The 21,027-nt window shown below is 26.0% G+C and overlaps 2 protein-coding genes across 3 annotated transcripts; both read left to right on the top strand.

The window, feature by feature from the left end:
* Nucleotides 1-2,610: 2,610 nt before the first annotated feature.
* Nucleotides 2,611-7,086, top strand: LOC114120847 (myb-like protein U). Its single transcript, XM_027982897.2, has 4 exons — nt 2,611-2,778; nt 4,061-4,257; nt 5,866-5,913; nt 6,068-7,086. The coding sequence occupies exons 1-4, from the start codon at nt 2,724-2,726 to the stop codon at nt 6,908-6,910; spliced, it is 1,143 nt and encodes a 380-aa protein (XP_027838698.1). The 5' UTR covers nt 2,611-2,723; the 3' UTR covers nt 6,911-7,086.
* Nucleotides 7,087-11,491: 4,405 nt separating this feature from the next.
* LOC114120838 (twist-related protein-like) lies at nt 11,492-20,330 on the top strand. Of its 2 annotated transcripts, none has more exons than XM_027982885.2 (4): nt 11,492-11,652; nt 11,696-12,085; nt 13,949-14,269; nt 19,910-20,330. In XM_027982885.2, exons 2-4 carry the CDS (start codon nt 11,773-11,775, stop codon nt 20,020-20,022), a joined length of 747 nt encoding a protein of 248 aa, XP_027838686.1. In that variant the 5' UTR covers nt 11,492-11,652; nt 11,696-11,772; the 3' UTR covers nt 20,023-20,330. The 2 variants fall into 2 exon arrangements, with proteins under 2 accessions (XP_027838686.1, XP_050053299.1); XM_050197342.1 differs by having other exon boundaries at nt 11,716-12,085.
* The last annotated feature ends 697 nt before the right edge of the window (nt 20,331-21,027 follow it).

Here is a 21,027-nt window from a genome sequence, read left to right on the forward strand (position 1 = left end):
AGATGAGAATCTTTATTTTTAATATTACACTCCAAATGCATTTAGTATTTAAAACTATGCATAACCGTACTGAATTACAATATTTCTGTTTCCGTGGACACACAATACATCAAAATTAAAATTAGACAGTATAATATTTACAGAAAAAAAATCAGTAAAATTATACTTTTTTTAGTTGTAAATTTAAGTTTACTTTTACTTAAACCAACACTCAATCTCAAAGCATACTTTGAAATCTACTGACACAACACTTAACGAATTCTTACTTACAATATGAGTATTAGTGTGTTGTGTTAATATAAATTGTTTTTGCTTTAAGTATAATAAATTAATAATATTAAATTTTTTTTTAGCTAAATATTAATAACAATAACATACCAATAGGTATCACATTAATTTTTATTAAAATAATTCAATATCCATATTCTACAGTATTATTATTATTATTAAAAAATTATTGACTGTATAGTGTATAGTTTATAGTTTATACAGACTATCCAAAAATGTATATAAATAATAATTATTAGTACAATATAGTCTGTAATATTATGATTATACATATATTAAGTATTATATATTGAGTGTTAACTTTTTTTCAATGTTGTGGCTTATTTTATTTTTAATATATTGAGTAACTAAATACTATAAGTATAAGTATCCAGTATCTAGTATAGGTATAGTAGTGTTCATTATCACTATAAGGCTGTGAAAAAAAAACCGGAATATTTTGAAAATTAAACCGTGTATAGATAACGCTAATAAAAATATTTTATGAAAATTTCAAGTATTCTATTATTCTTTTTTGAGTTACAACAATATAAAAAAAAAATTTGTCGAAAACTAATGTCCCGTAAAAATGCTCGTTCTCCGTCACATTTTTCACCAATAAGGATATTCAATTTACCACCTGAAACCACCCCTAAAGTTTTATATTGAAACATTATTTCAACAAGTTATGGTGTATACTGTACTCAGACACAAAAAACACACATCATTGTATAGAATCAATACATTCATCACTTCGTTCAGAATCGAAAATACATTTAATATTAATATTATTAGCTGTCTATAAAATTCTAACGTATCGATATAAAGATGCATTGAATATTTTTATGTAGTGTATACAGCTTAAAATGCATAGTTTTGTAGACTTGTTAAATCTACCTCCTATATGAATAATATTTTTTCAATTAAACAAAATAACTAAAATCTAAAATTATAATAATTGAAATTTGTTTTTGGTAAAAATTATTTCAATCTATCCAGTAATATGAATACATTTATAACATATTTTAAATTATAGGCTGACAGTCGTCTGACCACCGTAATGCTCAGAATTGTTTTTTATATTTATATTAATTATACATTTATACCTACTATATCGTTTAATAATTAATTAAAATTTAGCACATCTGTAATGAAACCGTATAACTACGTTCGTAACTGTAATATATAGGACTTATCACTCATTCAATGACTCGGTATACATTACACAAGGCATTACACGGTATCTAACTCTTTTTTTTTGTTCGTGAACATTATTGTTTTGTACAAAACTATTACATTTAATTGTATTATACATATATTATATTTAAACTGAAATTAATACATGAATACGATGTGACAATAAGTAAAAACAAACCATGGTCTGTAGAATGTGTAATAAATAATAATATTATTATAATATAGTAATATCTTTAATCTTTACGACCAAAATTTTTATTATTATTTATACTATACAGTTATCAAATTAAAATAAATTTAATACCCAGGTTAAATATTTTTTTTCATAGTAGAAATGAAAATTGAATCTATTTACCAATTATTAGTTATTTCTGGCATACATTAGATACCCACTATTACGATTTGTATAAAACATTAAAATACAATTATTATTTTCACTGTTTATTCCAAATGTTAGTATTGTAGTTTTTGTAGTTGTACCTAGTTGACAGTTGTAACATATGGTAACATTATCTGGATCTCTATTCTACTCTCAGAGTTCTAAAAAGAACAAACTAACGTGAAAATAATTGTCGCAAAATTCATGTATAAGTATGCTAGGGACAGGGTCTAGAACGAAAATCCAAAGCTCAATAAAAAAAAAAAAATGTTCAAATTTCCAAAGACAAATAATCAAATAATATCTATCACCATAAATCAAGTAGCCTAAAATAAAATATGGACTTCTTGTGATCTGCATTATTGCCTTAAAACTACGTTATTTACTACTATATTTTGGTATAACAAATTTATTACTATACATAAAATCTTTTATGAAATATTTTTGAGAAAAGGAAGGTTCCGGAAAATTGTTGGTAACGTTATATAATTTAGTATTGTATAAGGATTTCAATATTTATTTTGTTATTAGTTTTTTGTTAGTTACCACTTACCAGGACAATAAATTAGCAAATATTTAAATGTTTCTATTATTAAACGGAAACGAAATGCACGCAATACCATACATTAAAAATAAAACATTTCATTATAGTTTACAATTGTGTTGAGATAATTATTTTAAACGACAAATGTGCAAATGACAGACTTAGTTTAATTACATATACCACTACATATAACTAAAAAAAATAAATATATAAAAAATAATATTTAAAAGTATTCATATTCTTGACTTCTCTAACGTTTAAAACAGTTTTTAGTGATAAATTGGTTGATTATTATTTTTAAGTTAGTTTAAATATTATAATATTACGAATAAAGCAATGCAATCATTTTTGTTTAAAACGATATGCTGTATACTGATTATCAACGCTACATGTAAGCTTTTTTAGTCGTAGATGAAATTATTAAACTTCAATATTTTATTCTCAGAAATGAAAATAAGTAATTTAAATTTAACTAATTTAAAACAATTTGAGTCACGATTTAGTATGTTTTTAAATGCATGGTTTATTAAGCATAATACATACTATACTATTATTATTATTTGCATCAATCGTATCAAGAAAATATATGTATGTTCTATTGAAATTAACAACGTATAATAATTTTATTATAATTTTCAATTAAATTATTAATTTAAAAAGTGTATAATAAAATCGTGTACTTAATTGTAATTTTACAATTTATAAGCGAAAATCACGCAATTAATATAAAACATATTATTACTAAATAAATATATAAATAGGTACCTGAATTTATAATTCATGCATTTTAGAAACATATTATAAGTCAGGTTAAATAATATTTCATATCATCAGATAAAATAAGTAGCATATACATAGTTGTATTATTAAAACCTATTGTAATAACATAATAATAATTGTGCTTAGAAATGTATAGGTACTAGCACACTATGTATTTTTATTTGTTATCGTGTTAGACAATTTGCTTCAACCATTAATTTTTAGTTTTGTCATTATTGGTGGCAAATTTGAGCTATTTGATACTTTAGAAGACTAAGTAAATCTTTTAATATTTGGGGAAAACTAAAAAAAAAAGGGTAAACAGAGATATGTTTTATGCAATGCCAGTTTTGACAAAATCGATTTATTTGTTTAATATAATTTAGAAAGTTTAAATAATCGTAAAGGCTTAAAACATTCATCAAATATTAAAATATTTACTAGACGTGTTATTGGTGATTTAAAAATTATTTTAGCAAACATATTTTCACTATTCTTTAATATTATGTTGGATATAAAATGTTTTTGACAAAAATTATTTCATTTTATCACCATTTACAAAATTAAAAAATTAAAACATAGACTTTAGGTATAATAATTTTAGTATTGTACCTATAATATCATAAAATATTCTTAGAGATAGCTATTTATCACCTCTCTAGTTTTTACGAATAGGTATATTTTAACGATTTAACATTTAGTTACGTTCAATACATCGGAAATCCATTATCTATAGTAGTTTGTGATTTATTAAATTATGGTTTAAACTTATAGTCATGTTTAATGTGTATTAAAAAATATCTGTACCTACTACCTACCTATAGAAGAACCGAGTTCCTCGTATTTTTGATAATTAAAGTCTAAATAAAAAATATTAAAATTTAATTTAATTAAAATTATGTTTTTTAATTTAGTTTGTAGCGGTTGCTATAGGTCGATATGTAAAGCTCGTTGTTATTTTAAGAATAATGGATTCGACTTCGGTTATTGTGAAGAAGGAATTTGCAAGTGCGCACCACCGGTAATTTACGTTTTTGATGGTATTGGTCGTGATTTGAGCGACGAATATATAGATAATTCATTGGACAATAATGATGTTATCCAAAATTTGGTAAATACAATTACGATTTAAATTTTGTATAATTTTATTACTTAAATCAGATATACATAGTATACTTGTACTCAAGGTATTCCGTTCGTACAAAGTTGAAACTATCTCAAGATAGTAATTTGTGATTACAAAATTTAAAGCCTATTTTGCGAACATAAATTTTTTTTAAAGTTTAACAATAGGTATAGCTGAATCATAAAATTTTAAAACTTTTTAAATAATAAATAAACAGGTAAAATAAATCAACCCCTTAAAAATTTTATTGTACTAAGCCACTCAATTTTTAAGATTTTATGATGCATAACATAACTTTAGCAGATAAAAATCCGAGAAAACTAGTATGACCCGTAGAAAAAGCGATAACGATTTTCTGGAAAGATAAGTGTTAAGGGAATCTAATTTTTAATTAATACTCACTAATTCACTAACACTCAAAGTTTGTATAGAAAACACGAAAACACTATACATTTTAGTCGTATAATAGCAGCTTAATTAAAAAAAAATTATATGCCCCACTACCTAACTATAAATCTTTAAATTTTAACCATCAATTTATTAACTTATTTATCATTTATAATTTTGATTTTGTGTGAATATTGTTTCGTATTTTTAAAATTAACTTTTTGTTGTTCTCAATTAAATTCAATATATCTGAACTGTTAAAATTAATAAGTTATAAGTAATTTCCTATTTAAAGTATAGTATTATAGTAATATTCTTACAATGCTTCAAACTAAAATTTATACTTCACTCACTTATAATTTACGGCCACTTATTTTTACATTTGTTTCCCTCATAAGACATTTCTAAATACGCCCCTGAATATTATGTATTATTATTGTTATATTAACGTATACGTTAATAATTTAATTACATATCAATTATCAATGTATACAGTATACACTGTATAGGATAATGTAAGAGATTCATAATATATCTAAATAGTTGAACAATTCGTTATATGAATATTAATGACAAGAATCTTCAACCTTTCAATTATCTATATTTATGGTTGATATTTTATTGAATTATAGTAAAATAATTATCACTAGAAAAAAAATCATTGTTTTTGTTTAATTATCTAATTTTGTCAACATTTTAATTTTAAACGCTTATAAAATAAAATTTGTAACTACATATTTTAGATAAATCAATTGTGATATAAACCCAGTAATTAGTATGATTGATTATTATAAGTAATCTTGTCTAGAAAAAGTTTATATAAGAATTTGTTCAATGAATTATAACTGTTTTATTTTTTAAATTTCAAAAAAAAAAAAAAAAACAAAATCAAAAACTGTTGATTCAAAAATAGTCCAGTTTTTTTGTAATTTTTTTTTTTAGTTTATTCTGATTATTTATAAAAATACTCGATTTTTTAATATATAAACTTTATTACTGGGAACTCCATTAAAAATTGAAGTTTAATAACAATTATACAAAATATATTTTATTATAAATCTAATGTCTCAAAACATTTATCATTTTGCTCAGAATTTAAAATAACGTCTATTGGAATTTGTTCTGATTTTTTGACGTTTAATAGTTGTTATAATGATCAAAATATTAAAATATTGCAATATTTTATTTATATTTATTTTTTAATAGATACAAAAATCAAGTACTTCAGCATCAAATATTTCGGATAAAAATAAGGTACCTACTTGTACTTTAAAAAATATATATTTGAGTAAGAGTATAATATAAGTATGATATACATTAATTAAATTATAGTGTTTGATAAATAATATATTAAGTTATATTTAAAAAAAACTTCAAATCATTATTTATATTCCATTTGTTCGTTTAGATTTGGAAAGATATTCTTGGCAAAATTATCTATAAAAATCCGTTTATTAAAGAAGAAACCCTTAAGGATCTAAAAGCAAAAATATTTAATGATTTATCACACTTAAATAACTTTTCTATAGATCTTCAAAATTCATTAGAAACAGTGTTAGATGAAATGAAAAAGAAAATGCCAAGTGTTTCTAAAGAATGTAATGATATTTTAAATCTTTTACCGCAACAGCAAAAGAAAAATGATGCCGAAAATTTAAACTCTGAAGGTGGCCCTATGATTAACGAAGCTCAAAATCCACCATTGCTACAAGCTACTATGCCATCGTCACAGGCTGCACAGGCACCACCGCAAATAGTACCATCACCATTAGCGACACCTAAGAAAGTGAACAAATTATCTGAATCTTTGCCTCGAAGTGTAGTACCTAATAGAAATGGTATTGCTAACACATTACCATCAACTACAAAAACAGGTGCTAATCCTGATAACCAAAAAAGTAGTAATCCAAACAGTAAAAGTCCGCAATCAAAATCTAAAACTAATCAAAATACAAATGAACAAGATAAGTTAAATTCTGAAATTCTCCTTGAGGTATCAGAAGAAACTGTGGAATATGAGGATAGTGAAGAACAAACTGACGAAAATATTAAAAAAAACAACTCTGAAAAACCTCAAACTCCGGATAATAATAAAACTGGTGGAAAACTTCCTCCTGTCAAAAAAGAACACAGTGATAATGATGATTCATACGAATACGAATCAGGATCTGGATCTGGATCATACGAGACGGTAGAAGAAAAGGATGAACCTGTGGCGGCTTATGCAGCAGTAGGTACCTCAAACAAATGATTAAATACTGTCTACACGTTAAATTACAAAAACAGATTAAGTAACTTTTAAATTAAAAGTATTTGAATAAAAACTTTTATTGTTGCTTATTATATAGATTAACGTATTTTATACATGTATAACAATTACATAACAATTTATGTCTCATATTATAAATTTATATATATTATATTTTATACTATCTTTTTTTTTATGGATAACACCAAACATTCTTTCATTCTTTTTCCAGTTGGCTTGAAGGTCAGTTTTAGGGTTATTTTTGACCCAAACAACGTTTCTTAGAATTTGAAAGGAAACGAGAAAGAGAGAAATAGTAAGACAGAAATCGAGAAAGATGTACATTATGCGTTTGTATTAATACAAATATGCCGAATATAATATAAAAACATAACATGTTTTATGTTTGACCCTCTGCGCGGGGGTTCCCTTTGTAATTTGAAAATCATTTTAACCATATCTTACAAGGGGTTCGAAAATGTGTGTCATTGGACAAATTATATTTAACAGAATTCGTTATTATACCTACCCTGAAGTACAGGTGTATAAAGGTAAAGATGGCTGACAAAATTACTCCGATTGGCCCACCTGATCTGTAGGTACCTTATATTATTGTAGGTGAGAATATAATTCATTTATTCGCCATTGATGACTATCGGACGTTTTATCAATATTTAATATAATTATATGTATTTTAATATTGTTTATTAAATATTTTTTTTATAATAATAATACCTGTTTTAAGTACCACTATTCTGAATTTATCTTTTAAACAATAACCTTAAATTTATAGGTATATATTTTTAAAAATATTTTTCATATTAGGTACCTACTATGAATTAAAAATAATAACGTTAACATTATTGCTATAACATTTAGTATGATTATATATATTTATACCGTAATATAATTATTGTATTGTTATTATTAATTTAAAATTTATGAATAGGTACTTCAATACTTGCTTGTACTATTTTTTTGAGCACTGGCCTTCTTAAATAAATAAATACGGTATATTAAACTAATATTTTTATTTTAAGTAGATAAATACAAGTTCTTATGAATTAATTTACCATAAATTAAAAACTAAAATTTATTAATAGGGACGTAATGGTAATATACTTGTCTTATTTCTTAATATATTATAATATAATATATATAATAGTATATGTATTATGTAGTTATATAAACAAAATAAGTACATAATAATAATAAACAATATAAAAACTAAATTTAATTTATAGAAATGAAAGAAATAAATAAAATTAATTAATTACATTAATTATTATAATATAGCACGATGATTCTTATATATTATATATTTATATACGCGTTTCTATATAATATTAAACTATTAATAACTATACACTATATAGGTGCTATATATAAACTAAAAATATTATAATATTATCTAATTATCTAATCTTATGCAAAATAAAATCTTTTTATCTATCAAATTTGTTATATTTTTAATATTTTTAATTATGATGCACCTGTGATGAATAATGATTAACATTAATAAATACAAATAAATATACTTATTTTTTACAATACTAAAAGTAGGTATTTCCTTGATTTCTTAATAGGTACGTCATATGATAAAAATGTTTAAATCGTTCATAAAACAAATCAATTTTAAACTTTAAAATGTTTTAGTGAGAAGCCAAAAATGGGTAGAATAATATTTTAAATATTTATATATATATGAATATAATTATTAAATAATAGTATTTGTTTTACTCATACAGTGGGACGAATTAACGGTATAATATATATATATATTATTTTTATACAATAAGCAACTAATTTCACGAATTATATTCAATTTTCTGATTATAACATCAAATGTCGATCTATTATTGTCTCGTGCTTATATCTGTATATATGTAATACGCGTTTACGCTCGATTTTTTTTTATATATAGGTAGTGAGTAAACAATAATGTGGATTTTTCGTAAAGAAGTATATATCTATATTGTATAATAATATAATATTGCACTACTATTATTATGTGTAAGTGCTAAATAGTATTTTTTAAAAGCGAAATGGTAGAGTTAAGTATTATAATTATTAAAAACATGTTGTTGTCTTATAGGGCTTAAGCTGGCTTAAGGTATCTGAAAATAAATATATATTATTAACTACATAAATATATAATTTGTAATATTCACAATATTTACAAATTTACAATATTATTTTATAAAATGGTTTGATAATGATTCAATGCAAGTAGATTATGCCTAAAGTGGCTAAGTATTTAAGTTTAGTTAAAATATACATATATACTTAATACGCATAGAAATCTTGATATGAATCTTGTGTACATCTTGAAAAAATAAAAATTTATATTTAAAGTAGTTTTTGGAACCCTGATTGCTTTCACTGTTTTCAATCGACGTCAATTTGTCAATGAATACTTATACACAAGACCGAAGTAAAAATGTTTATATAGGACAGATAAATATATAAGATAAAGGATACATATCATACATGCTATTGCATGTATCAAGAACTAATAAGAAAAATAGAATACCTTCGATAAAAAAAAAATCTTAAAAACCAACAAAAAGTTAGAGTAGGTATATGTATAGTGAATAAACTTACTTATTATACTCGTTCTTTTTATAGACATATATATAGTTTTGCGAGGACGCTCTTAAAGCCTCCTTCCCTATCTAGTCGCGTCTATAAATCAAAAGTGCTACATTTAACTCTATTGTTATTTTACTTTAACCCACATCTGTACCTAATCACTAGGGCTAGGATTTATATGCAATAAAAAATTGTAAAATATGCATTTTATTTACCAAAATATGCAAAAATATGCAAAAACAAATATTTATTATTTCTAGAGTATTATTATTTATCATAATTCAAAATTGTATTATTATTACATTAAAATATTGAATATTAGTTTATATTATATCATTATTACATGCTACTATAATGTGTTGTTTCAATAATTTTCAAATACAAACATCCAGCGATTTGAACGTAAAATAGATTTATACTGACTAAAACTCCTTTCCACATCACACGAGGTTATTGGTGCATATTTTAAATAATGCGATTTATCCTGGAGTTAATCAATATCGATTTCTTAGATAGATAATATTTATACTTTATATTTATAATAATTCGACGGATAAACCAAAAATTATCGATTTTATGAAAAAAAACACCATTTAAAATTAACAATAAATTATAAAAATTTGAAAATTTAAGTTAAAAAAAGTCAAAATTCCAAAAATCTATAAATATGCAATTATATGCATTGTGTTCAAAATATGTAAAAATATGCAAAAATAAATTGGTTCTATTTAAACGAGAATAAGCCAAATCGTGGACAAATCTGACAACCATTAAATTTGGACTTAAGGAAAAAAACATGCAAATGCATATAAATCCTAGCCCTACAGTAATCACTAATTACTCAAGTCTAAGATTATAGCACTATAATTAGTTTTATTATTTAATTACTATTGCCTAAAGCAGTTTTTCGTAAAATAAAAATTAAGGGCACTATATTCTAAATATAAGATCGTTTGACATCCTTGTACAATATATATATATATAATTATAATTAATAACTACAAAGTACAAAACGATAATTAACTATATCAGGTTAGGTTAGGTTAGGTTAGAATCAGCGTTACAAAAGGATATCGGTGAAATTTATTCACATTTTCTTCACAGTCACTGTTGCAAACAAATACTTTTTTGAGTGCACTACTTCGCTCTTTTATCAACCAGTGTTTTCAACTATACAGTATACATTTTTAACTTTAAAGTGTTCGCGTAATGGCTACGAATATATAAATATATAATATTGTCCTCAAACATATTATACTTTTCTACACATCATCTCGGGCGAAGCCGGTGAAAATTCAGCATCTATATATAAGTAGATATATAATACAGTAACTATTATAATGTTAATTATGTCGTTGAGCGAGAAGAGCGACCTGCAGCAGACGAAATGCAAGTCCGATTTAGGAACCAATTGGTATAAATACAGCGTAAACCGGTGCGGTAGCGGCGGCGTCGCTCGACAACGAAAAGGAAGTTGTCTCGGGCTATATAATATATAATACATATAGTGTATAACGTCGTCATTGGAATGGCGACGCGGCGGGGGTGTGCACGAAAACTCACACGCACACACTATATATATACACACACACATGTGTCCCTAAGGGTAGTGGCGGCATTCAGACAAGATACGAGAAGCCGGGTGTCTCGATCGTCGGCCATCAATCACGACCGTGGTCCGAGAGAGGCTCCTCCCGCGCGCGCAGATGCATATATACGGCGGCGTACTGTTGCGTGCAGTGTATATACATCGGTCGGCATTACAATATACGTACACATATACACACACGCGAGCACACACGCACACACGACGGTAAATAATATAATATATATTTTCACGGAGTGGGGGGTATTAACTATATATATATAATATACGTACAGTCGAAGTCTTATACCCTGCGGGACGCTCCCCCACCCCGCCCCATACAGTTCTTAATTTAGAGCACGTTCAAGGACCCGCCCGCCATATCTCTCTCTCGGTCGGGATCACATAGTTATAATATAGTCGTCGTCGTCGTCGTCGTCGTTGACTGCTGCAGTCCCTTCGGGAGTTTACATAATATCATACATGTCATATACGTACGTTATCCTCCGGACGCTGCACACATCATCACCGATGTCGATGTCCCGCGCGTTATAATATACCCATAATAGTAACTATAATTTTGATCTTCGTCGATAAAATTTTGATCCCAGAGTTATATCTACCCATATAGATTGTACACAACAGTCGATTTCCACGGTGCAATAGTGTAAAAACGCGGGACGTCGAAATGATGATGGACTCGGACTCGGCGTACAAGCCCAACGGCGATTACCTTATGTCACCATACACCTGGCACACGCCGCAAGATTTGCAACAGTTCACAAATGCACCTATCGTATACCCGTATGGCGACTACGGATCTGTAGTGGTCAAGTCCGAGTATGATGATGATGTTAGTGGGGTTGGTGGTGGAGTCGGAATCGGTGGAGACCTCAGCTGCGGAGGTGGTGGAGACGGCTGTGGAGATATCGGAGTCAGTGGCGGCGGTGGTAGCAGCAGTTCACCCGGCTTGGATCATGACACGGTGGAACCGAAAAAAGGTTTGTATACTTTTACATATGCAATAATATAATATCAACAGCAACATATAAGTATCTCCACAATGACTTTATTATTGTTTATGTACCTATATACTATATAAGCAGTGACGTATTTAGGAATTTTGCGTCCCAGGTTATCTGAGCGCCATTACTTTTTTTTATCACCCAAATGACCTAAGTACCGTATTATATCAAAATGCTCTCCAAAATTTACCGCCCGAGACCTAAGCCCCCCTCCTGCCCCCTTAAATACGTCACCATACATAGGTACGTCGACACGTCGTACGTAATTTTGAAATTTAGTACACACGTCAAAACTAACTATTTTCAATCTACGTATTTTACTGTGATAATTGTCAAAATGGACAACAGTACAACACAATAATAATACACATGTCCACAAAAAATTGACTAAATAATAATTTTGTTAAGTCGATGGCTGTTTATAATATGTATTATTATTATATAGTTTTAAATATTTAGAAGTTATAAAAATACGTAAAGAAAATAATATTATTTTTTATAACTAGTTACCTACCTATTATATTATATTATTATATCTACAAAATGTCTAAAATAGATATTTATATACTGCAATCCTTGCAGTATGATACATTGTTGCTTAATAAAAACCTCGTAATGAATAAACTACAGTCAGGGTCCCCGTACTCCTATCATCCCTTATTATCATTTAAGTTTGCCAAGAGTCTACGACTACCCGCGAGCATATTATTATACTATATTATTAATGTTATTAAAATCAAATTAGTCATAATAAAGCTAGAATCGATAACATAATTAAAATACTTATATAGGTAGTAAATTAATCAAAACAAAATATAAATTCCTAATCATAACACCTAGTACAAACTATTCACTGTATTTTATTAAGTATTTCCAATTTAAGTTAGGTATATATATATATATATATATATATATAATATATATATACCTATTACCTATATATTATATTAAAGAATATTAATCTATAAAAAGTAGAAAATTGTAAAAATCATAACATAATACCTAATTATAATTATTATAATAAATTTAATAATATAGCAGTATAAACTATATTTGTATAAATTAAGTTGGCATCAACACAATGTGCTGCACATGCATGAAAATTCAAAATACACAATGTAATGCAGGTGTGTGAATTGTTGATTTGAGTATCTACAAAAACTCATATTATGTATGTATTTATATTAAGCGCCAAAAAAAATTATCCTCACAAAAAAATCATGTTTAAAAAAAGTAACAACTAAAAACTAAATTACTGGAAAATAATACGTGTTATTATCAAGTTCACAATAATTACAAACAAATATTGCTTTATATAATATATAGGTATATTATATATATTTTTTTATGAATTACCTAATATTTATTATTCCTAACAACGTACCTAAACAAATATAATTATGTTGTACATGGTAGAACCAAAAATAGTTTTTATTTATAAATTATAAACAAAACTTTTCATACAAATATCTATTTAGATAATAACTCATATATCTTCAGCCATAAGTACTAAATTTTTAATTTCTAGAACTTTAAATAGTTAAGTCCAAAATTGTTGAAGTATAATGAAACTATTTTCTTGAAACGAATTGTGATGATTATATTATTATAAATTAGGAGGTATAGGTAGTTGATAAATTTAATTCGTACTTGAAGCAGTGAAAAACACAGCAATAGAACATTATTATAATTTTTATAGGAATAATATATAATATATATATATACGATATACCTAGGTGGATTATAAATATTTGCATCGCAATGTTTTTACGTACATGTAAACTTTACGAGTGCAATGTTAAGCAATACGTATATGACCAGAAATATTTAACATTGTAGGAAAGAAACGATCATCCAGATCGAAAGAAATTCAAACACCATTGAAATCGAGGAGACGATCTCCGCAGACGCCCGAAGAGATGCAAAGCCAACGGGTGATGGCCAATGTACGGGAACGACAGAGGACACAGAGTCTAAACGAAGCGTTCGCGTCTCTCCGGAAGATCATACCCACGCTCCCTTCTGACAAACTATCGAAAATCCAAACATTGAAGTTGGCCACCCGGTACATTGACTTCCTATACCAGGTATTACATAAAGCCAACACGGAAGAAGTACCCATGGTGGGACATGTTGATTCAGATTCGCAACACTCCATTGGTAAGTGTTTTATTATTTTGAAACTTACTAGCTATATATGATATATTTTTACTACCTAATATCGTGACGAGGGAATACATTTAAATATTATACCTCCTTAGAGACTTTAAGGAGTGTGAGCCGTGAGGTTCTTAACTGTTATGATATATAGATGGTTGTGCGGCATGATTGTGATTATGATGTATTCAGAGTAAATTATTTAAATTTGTTATTATTTTGTTATTACGCGTATATTATTCTTGTGAAAACAAAAATCAAATAATTTTACAACAATAATAATATATTATATTACAAGATAAAAAAAAATATTATCTCTACTATTAATTATGTAGGGCAATTATTGTTTTGGATGCCTGTAATATAAGCCAGAAAAATTTAATTTATTAATAATTAATAAAAAGTATATTGGTTGTTGTTAGCATATCCCAATTTTTAAAATATTCATATAAGGGTGAGTTGTTCATTAATTGTTCAGAGTAGGTATAAAATAAGAAGAAATTGTATTTTAATATACTCGTACGAGTACGTGATGTTCTTTGGTTAAGCTTTATTTCGTATCTAAATAATAATGAAGATTGAAGGTATACCTAAAATATATGTACCAACTACTACCAAGTACTAACCATAGTTAAGTATAATGTTATATACTTATAAGCTCAAACAATATATACATTTTCTTAATTTTTGAATATTTACGCAACAAAAATAATAATTATAAGCATAATAATTTAATTTAAAAAAAAATTAAGTGCTCTTATTTATAAAAAGTATATTTATTTTATCAATATTATGATAGTTATTTTACAATTTATTCATGTAATATCAAAACATAAAACAAATTTTTGATGTAACTAAATAACTATAGATTATAATTTATTAATATTATTTTTGTTATATCATGATAAAACTTAAAAGACGTTCAGAGAATAAATTTTCTTATTAAAATATTATTATTCATTTTGTATAGGCACTATTTATAATTTATTGTAAGTATAATATAATATATAGGTACCTATACTTAACATAATATATACTTATTTATAATACTAACATTTATACAATGCTGCCATTTCATCACCATTGTTTATGAATGTTTCTACTGAAAAGTCAAATTTTAAATGGAAACATTACTCATTACTATCATTATTATTTCCGTTATATTGTGGATGTAATTTGTCATTTTAGTTTTCAATAATTCCTCATTAATATATGTTTGAGTATTCTCTTAGACTCTTGTAGGTAATTATGCTGAGAGTCTAATCCGCGAAGGCATATTCAAGTCAATATGCGTGTGTGTAGTTGTTATTCAATAGGATTATCTGTTTCGGCGACATCCTTTCACTGTCACAGCTGATTTACAAAATAATAATAAATAAGGAAAAAAATTACAGCATGCGGTCCATTATTCCAAAACAAGAAAAAAGTCACGTTTGACACGATTTAGGGTTTTACAAGGAGTATATTTTACTGGAGTAGGTAGACTAAAATAATATCTTCGTGTTTTTCGATTTATATATATATATAACGTCGATGATAAACCTTTTAACAGTATAAACCATAAAGATTAAATAACTTCCACTTTTGTTAAAGTAATTTTTAACGTATATAGTATATACATTTGATAGAAAAATATACAATTGTTAAACGACAAGTACCTCTTGTACAATATCAGAATATGTATAAATAAATTAGTAATTACAATAATATCTGATTAATATCATAATATAATATAATGTATTGATTAGATTAACATTTAACATTATAAAAATAACTAAAAATATGGGTATTTATGTCGTACGTCAGAGATGGGCAACTCAAAGTATCTAGCGGGCCACTTTTAAGTACTTTAAAATCTAGCGGGCCGCAGAGCATAGGAGAAAGCAAAAAAAAAAGTCCTTCAAATTTACTAACATTTATTTTTTATCTTTATTTATTTATATTTATAATTATTATTTAATGTGATACTTGAGGATGAGGTTTTTCAATAGACAATTTAGTAAAATCCACTTCTATACCTGTAGTTGAAAATTATATGAAGTAATTTGAAAATGTAGCGCGGGTCAGATAAAAAAGGTACGCGGGCCGCCAGTTGCCCATCCCTGTTGTACGTGATCTACCAAAAATAGTTTTTAATTTCCGTATTATTTTTATCTTACTTGATAATGATACTGATTATATTAATTATACACCACACAGAAATGTCCTTAAAATGTTTATCATAACGAAATAATAGTATACAAATATTATACAAGAATTATTTTTATAAAATAAAATATGAATATTCAACATTTTGATATATTATGTTTTTATTATCAAAGATGCGTTAAGTTTATATCTATTGTATATACTATTTAGAAGATAGGTGTGCAATAAATATACATAACAACATAAATAAGGTGTATAATCTATAAAAACTAATAATATAAATAGACTATTTATTTTAGGCAAACATTTGATTAGGTTTTGAATGTGTTATGTGTAGAATTTCATAAAAATATAAAGTTGAATATATTTTAATACATTTTATTTTTATCCAACTTTTTTATTTATTTTGTACCTGTTTGAATTGCATGCGCATTATACTTTATCTCTTTACAAAGGGTATCGCCTGTTTATATAAATAAAATACAATAAATAAACTAGAATATAGAATTAAACTATCGAGTAGTTGTACCTGTGTTTAGGAATATAGTACTTATATCACATAAATATAGATATTAAATAATGCACAATAAAAAAAAAAATATTTATCATCAAAAAATAATGTGTTTTACGGTACATCGTTTCTTTGGAGAAATATTATTTTATCTTTATAAAGTTATAAGTAATGAAAGTAATAACTAATACTTATACCAAAAAAATATTTATGATTTAAAATTAATGCAATGCGCACAAATAAACTTGAAATCTCTGGCAATAATCCGAAATTTATTTTCATTGATAAACATACTAATGCGTTTAAGTTATTTTGATTGTTTATAGTAAGTTTAACCAACTAGGATAAGGTAAACAGTTTAGATGTATAGATTAAAGGAAGTTTCGATAGGTACTTTTACATTATTAACTATGAAAATAATATTTATCAGAAAAATGCCAACAAAATAAGAGTCAGACTGTACATTGTAATAAGATTAAAAATATACTTCTACATTTTCTTATACATATTTTAATCATTAAATAGTGTATATACTATATACCTAGTGTTTGTTAATCTATTATTTATAGGTAACTTAAAAAATATAAATTAAAATTGAATGTACTATATTATTATTTAATTATAGTGATTAAGTAAGATGTGTGTAATATTGTAACAATATGTATTTTAATTCAAATGATAAGAATTAAGAGGTAAAATAAAAGGGTGAATATTAGAGTGGGCGCTCTATGTTTGGAGTACCAAAAATAGTATAATTAACACAGTAATCGTGAACCATACAAAAAAAAAAGCAAAAGTAACGGTAATTAGATTTAGCAAGTAGTAAAAATCAATAAAATGGGTCTGAAATCAGAGTGGAATGAGGACGTAAAACAAACATATTATAGGTAGATAGTTGTCGAATTAAAAAATTAATGAAAGGGGAATACCAGACTTAAAAACAATTAGTGTACCTTACAATAATTAATCTCGGCCTAACTTGTGGGGGCTTTGCCTCCACACCTCCAGCCATTCATCTTCAACAATAAGTAGTTGACAATTTGAAATCTAATACACAAGTACAAGTAAAATTTACCAACAATTATAATAAATATTATTTTACTTCTCATTTATTAAGTTAGAAATTAATAGTTAACATTATTAACATTTTTAAATAATTAGGTAGTTCATTAAAAAATGTTTAATTCAATTTCATAATTATTAGTAAGTAATTGTAATTTACTTCAGCAATCTTTATTCTTCTTCTACAGATTTATTTTCTCAGCTTCTGCACTTCCAAAACAATATAATATATACATTATATATTTATATATGATTCTAGCTTAAATTTTTGTGACTGGAGGTCCAACACAATTTATAAACTTAAAGATAAAAAATATAAATAGAACTTAATTAATTCCTTTTGGTAGTCACTAAATTGTGCATAGAACTAAAACCACGTTCACATAATATTGAAATATTATCTTCTTAGCCGACTACGGTTAATAAAGAGTTCAGATTCTGTATAAATTAAATAATTTATTTTTAGTACCTACCTTTAAATTCTTGAATAGGTACCACGTATAGTTTCATCAACTTAAAATTTTTTTATTAATCACCTAATGGCATTAATACCGTATTCAATATTACATTTATTAAGTCAATTGTTTTGATATAATTTTAATATATCCATATCTTTAAGTAACTGAGTGTTTTTGTCTTTAAACTAGTAGTTCTGAAGAAATCTGAAATATAAACCGAAATATGATGTTATGTAATTACCGTTTATCTATAAGAATATTCCGTGGATATTTTGAATTGACCAATTATCAAAGTTAATTAATCATAAATTGTAATAATGATAAAAAGATAAAACACTTTTGACTACAGATTAAAATATTAGGTATACTTTATCTACGTCCGTAATTTTTACGATGTTATCAAATATCAATTATAATATATCATAAAAAAAGTCATGTATTGAACTTAATATCTTACAGAATATGTAGAACTTAACGAAATGAAAAATTACAAAACTACAATATTATTTTTACAAAATCAAACTTACCGTCCCCTCATTCTAATGAAAATAATTAGAAGGGGTGCTCATAAAATATAAAAAAAATTGGAGAGGAACTCCACTCACCTGAATCTCCCCACGGTTCGTGCAATGGTTACAGGGGATAATGAAAAAAATTAATAATTATATTATTGATAACAAAAGGCCTAGTCACCTGTCACCTAGATGGTCAGTAATGTTAATAAAAAAAATTAATATACACAAATAATAATAATTATTATTAATCAATAGCCACACTATTTATGATTATTAAAATGTATATTATACCTATCTATAAATGTTTAATTTTCAAAATTATAATAAATGAGTATATATGTATAGACAGTATTTGAATTGACAAAACAAAATTAGAGAGACTATTTACTTTTACAATAGGGCGTTCAAATCATTTTTTATTTTAATAACCCATTTCATCCACCCTCCCTAACACCAAAATATACATATTTTAACTATAAGCAGTGCAGATAACTGTCAACTGATAACATATATATATATAAAGTCACGTCTATCGACCAGCTACTGATCGATATATTGATATATATATATATAAAGTCACGTCTATCGACCAGCTACTGATCGATATATTGATATATATATATATATTAATATATCACAAAAATTATTAATAATAAAATAATCAATAAAATTATATGATACATGGTATCTCGTAAAATAAAAATATACCGTGTCTCAGCAAACCCTCATTTGTGCACGTCGAGCGCTGTTTATAGATAATTTTAATTTAAGTTAATGTTTATAAATTAAAACAAAACACAAGCCTAAAAAATGTATTTAAATTAAATCTAAAAAGAGCTCTACTAAATGCGTATCAAATTAAAACGCAATACGTTTTTAATGGATTTTAAGTGTATACATTTTTATTTTTACTCAATTATTGATGTTATTATTATATTTATTTTTCTAGAACAAGGATCTTCCGGTACTGGATCTTGCACTTACGTTGCTCATGAACAACTCAGTTACGCATTTAGTGTGTGGAGAATGGAAGGCGAATGGAACAACGTCAATCAGGAATAAAAATTTTAAGTTAGCACATGGGGGGGGGTTAGTACATCAAAAAGTATTGATATGCAACTAAGTATTTCCTTTTGCAGTTTTGCATATACATAGGGTACATGCATGTATATTATATATATATATATATATATATATAATATATACCTATTTAGTATATGTTATGTATATTTAATTTTAAATTATGTTTAGTTTTTATACTTTTTAAACGTTAAGATATTTTTTATCGATTTTTATTTTTATTATTATTTTTATGTACAAAAAGTCACCAATGTATAAATATATTTTTTATTAAGTTTATTTTTTCTATACGTGTGTGGACAATTTTTTTCTCGATTACTGCAAAACCTCGTCCACGACCGTGGTTGGGTGGGAGGAGGCCGTTCACATGCCTTCAGATTAGTAATAGTGTCTAAAAATACATTCGCGTCTCACCATTCCTGGGGGCAGATCAATCGATTGCATTTCGCGTGTGTATAACGCGTAGACAAAAATCCAAAGAAGGAGGGGAAAAATATTAAACCGGACGTGACCGATGATGTTGACTTCCTGTGGGCCTTTTATGATTCTGGAAAGTGCTAAATTTATCAACACCATCCTGCCATTTCTTACAAAATAAAACTTCTGCCAATGAATAAAAATTAAGGTTGGAAAAACAATAATGCGTCGATTGGCAAAAGAGGGGAAAATAATTTTATTCAAATTACGTATAAAAATAAACATGTAAGATTGTAGCGTTCGAAATTCGATTCTATAAAATGGTGTAAATGTATAATAATACTAATAAGACGACAAATAATGACGTATGTCGTATAGTGATATTGTATACTTAGGTTAAGTTAGGTTAATAATAATTTCGACTATTTTACAGTCACAATTTCTTAATAGTTTTTACTCAATTAAATTTAGGACACTATCATAGTTTATATAATCTGCAGTAATATAATTTTTGTCAACTAAGATACAAAACAATTTTCATGTGTGATTACCTATATTATTTCTATGCTC

Source organism: Aphis gossypii, chromosome 1, assembly GCF_020184175.1.
Source record: "Aphis gossypii isolate Hap1 chromosome 1, ASM2018417v2, whole genome shotgun sequence".
NCBI classification, from domain to species: domain Eukaryota; kingdom Metazoa; phylum Arthropoda; class Insecta; order Hemiptera; family Aphididae; genus Aphis; species Aphis gossypii.

Excerpts from the sequence above, each read along its gene's own strand:
- LOC114120838 (XM_027982885.2), top strand. The coding sequence starts at position 11,773 with ATGATGATGGACTCGGACTCGGCGTACAAGCCCAACGGCGATTACCTT. Across the intron at positions 12,086-13,948 it reads CACGGTGGAACCGAAAAAAG|GAAAGAAACGATCATCCAGA; the intron begins GTTTGTATACTT and ends TTAACATTGTAG. Across the intron at positions 14,270-19,909 it reads AGATTCGCAACACTCCATTG|AACAAGGATCTTCCGGTACT; the intron begins GTAAGTGTTTTA and ends TTATTTTTCTAG.
- LOC114120847 (XM_027982897.2), top strand. The coding sequence starts at position 2,724 with ATGCAATCATTTTTGTTTAAAACGATATGCTGTATACTGATTATCAAC. Across the intron at positions 4,258-5,865 it reads ATGATGTTATCCAAAATTTG|ATACAAAAATCAAGTACTTC; the intron begins GTAAATACAATT and ends ATTTTTTAATAG. Across the intron at positions 5,914-6,067 it reads ATATTTCGGATAAAAATAAG|ATTTGGAAAGATATTCTTGG; the intron begins GTACCTACTTGT and ends TTGTTCGTTTAG.